This window comes from Monodelphis domestica, chromosome 2 (assembly GCF_027887165.1).
Source record: "Monodelphis domestica isolate mMonDom1 chromosome 2, mMonDom1.pri, whole genome shotgun sequence".
NCBI classification, from domain to species: domain Eukaryota; kingdom Metazoa; phylum Chordata; class Mammalia; order Didelphimorphia; family Didelphidae; genus Monodelphis; species Monodelphis domestica.
In genome coordinates this window covers 167169899-167171680 of record NC_077228.1, presented here as the reverse complement: position 1 = coordinate 167171680, position 1782 = coordinate 167169899, and the positions used below count along the sequence as shown (strand labels likewise).

The following is a 1782-nucleotide window of genomic DNA, read 5'->3' as shown; positions in this document are numbered from 1 at the left end:
CAACAACATGGAAATGGGTTTGAATCAAGAACACTTGCTCAGAAATGACCAAATAAAATAATGTTTAAATAAAAAAAAAAACTTGAACCAAAGCAGTCATTAAGGAAAAAAATATATCTAAACAATTTCATTTATCAAAGAAAGAAAGAAATTAGGCATGCAACTGAAAAAAATGAAATTTGGAAAACAATTTTAGAACCACTGAATATAAAGATAGATTTTTAACATTTTAAATGCAATAAACAAATGTGAATGGACCTTGTCTGCCATGACAGACAGAGTGTTAAGCACTGATATAAGCAACCTTAATGCAGGCCAAAAAAAGAAAAAAAGCAATTTGTCATGTGAAAAATAAAATAAATAGAAATAATGACAATTCTGAGAGTGCTAACTTGCAGTCCTAGAATAAAAACAGCAGTGTGGAGCCCAAGCAACTTTGTAGAAAAGTGATAATCTTTCCAACTGACAACTTGTGGTGCACCAGTGTCACATGAGGATCTGGGTGATATGGATGGGGATTATCAAAGGGGCTTTGTTCTTATGATTAAAATCTTTAAAATGGGAATCAAGCCAAGGAGGGAAAATCTAGCAAATTCTTTCACAACGATGCAATCTTTGAAGATGGAGGTTTTGTTCTGCAATTGGAAAAAAAAACAGGTTGTGGAGAACCTACTCATACTGCTCATCAGCACAATGGGGCAGAAAGTTGGAAAACATCCACTCATAAAGGCAGAGACATGTAACATCCAAGAACTAGATATTTGAGATTTATGAAGAGCAAAAAAAATGGAACTGACTAAATGAAAACAGATAAAACTGTTCACAAGTATCACAACAGTATTGGTGGCTTTGATCTCAGGACAGGTTTTAGGGGAGAAGTTGGTGCTACGAATGTGAAGAACTTTTTTGTGATGTTTTTGCATGAGAAATATAATATATATACTGCTATATGTTGTGAGTCCAAACCACACAGAATCATAAAGGATCTTCAGTAGCATGGTGTTGAAGGTGTTCATGGAATAAATACTGAAAATGCAATAGTCTAAGTTCCAGTTGTTCCTAAATCTTGAGCTATTTTGGAGTGTAATTTTATATAAGGGAATAGCTCCTTCTGTCAGTAAACTGAGCATCCAACAGAGGATAAAGGAAGCAGTGATGTGTTTTGAGGCTTTTGCTTTGAGTACTGCACACACAGGGCTGTTTGAACTGAGAGTGATAGCCTGGTAGCTGCTCAAAATGCTTGTGCTACAAAGGGAAAGGCTCCGAAAGACTCTATCCAAGTAGACGATAGTTTTACAAGCAATATCACCAAGGAAATGTCTTATTCCTAAAAGTGTCACTGTTCGGGGTATTCCCTTAGTAACAAGTAATAAGACATTGATAAGGGACAAATGGGTAAGAATAAAATCTATGGGTTTTTTCCTATGACCATGGAGAAAATTTAACATATAGAAATAAAGAATGAGTGAATTTCCTAGGACCCCAGTTACAACCTGGCAAGCAAAGACAGTTCCAAAGATATTTTCTTTAGAAAACATTCCTTAATTTGTTGGACAAAGAAACTGCAAATACATCCAAAGTGGCCTGAAGAGAAATATAAGATTCTAGTTATTAACATCAAGTCTTTAAAAAGTTTATAACCTTTCCAATGATAGGGTCATCATTTTAGACCTTGCAGACACCTTACAGGTTATCCAGTTCCACTTCATTTATTTCATATGTAACTCTAAATGCCCTCTGAAACCACATTTTAAAAAATCTCCAAATAAACCAAAGGGAAAT

The 1782-nt window shown here is 34.7% G+C and overlaps 1 protein-coding gene across 1 annotated transcript; it reads right to left on the bottom strand.

The window, feature by feature from the left end:
• Nucleotides 1–521: 521 nt before the first annotated feature.
• On the bottom strand, nucleotides 522–1538 carry monDomV1R1202 (vomeronasal 1 receptor monDomV1R1202). The gene has a single exon (NM_001166825.1). The coding sequence runs from the start codon at nucleotides 1536–1538 to the stop codon at nucleotides 522–524; it is 1017 nt and encodes a 338-aa protein (NP_001160297.1).
• Between the last annotated feature and the right edge of the window lie 244 nt (nucleotides 1539–1782).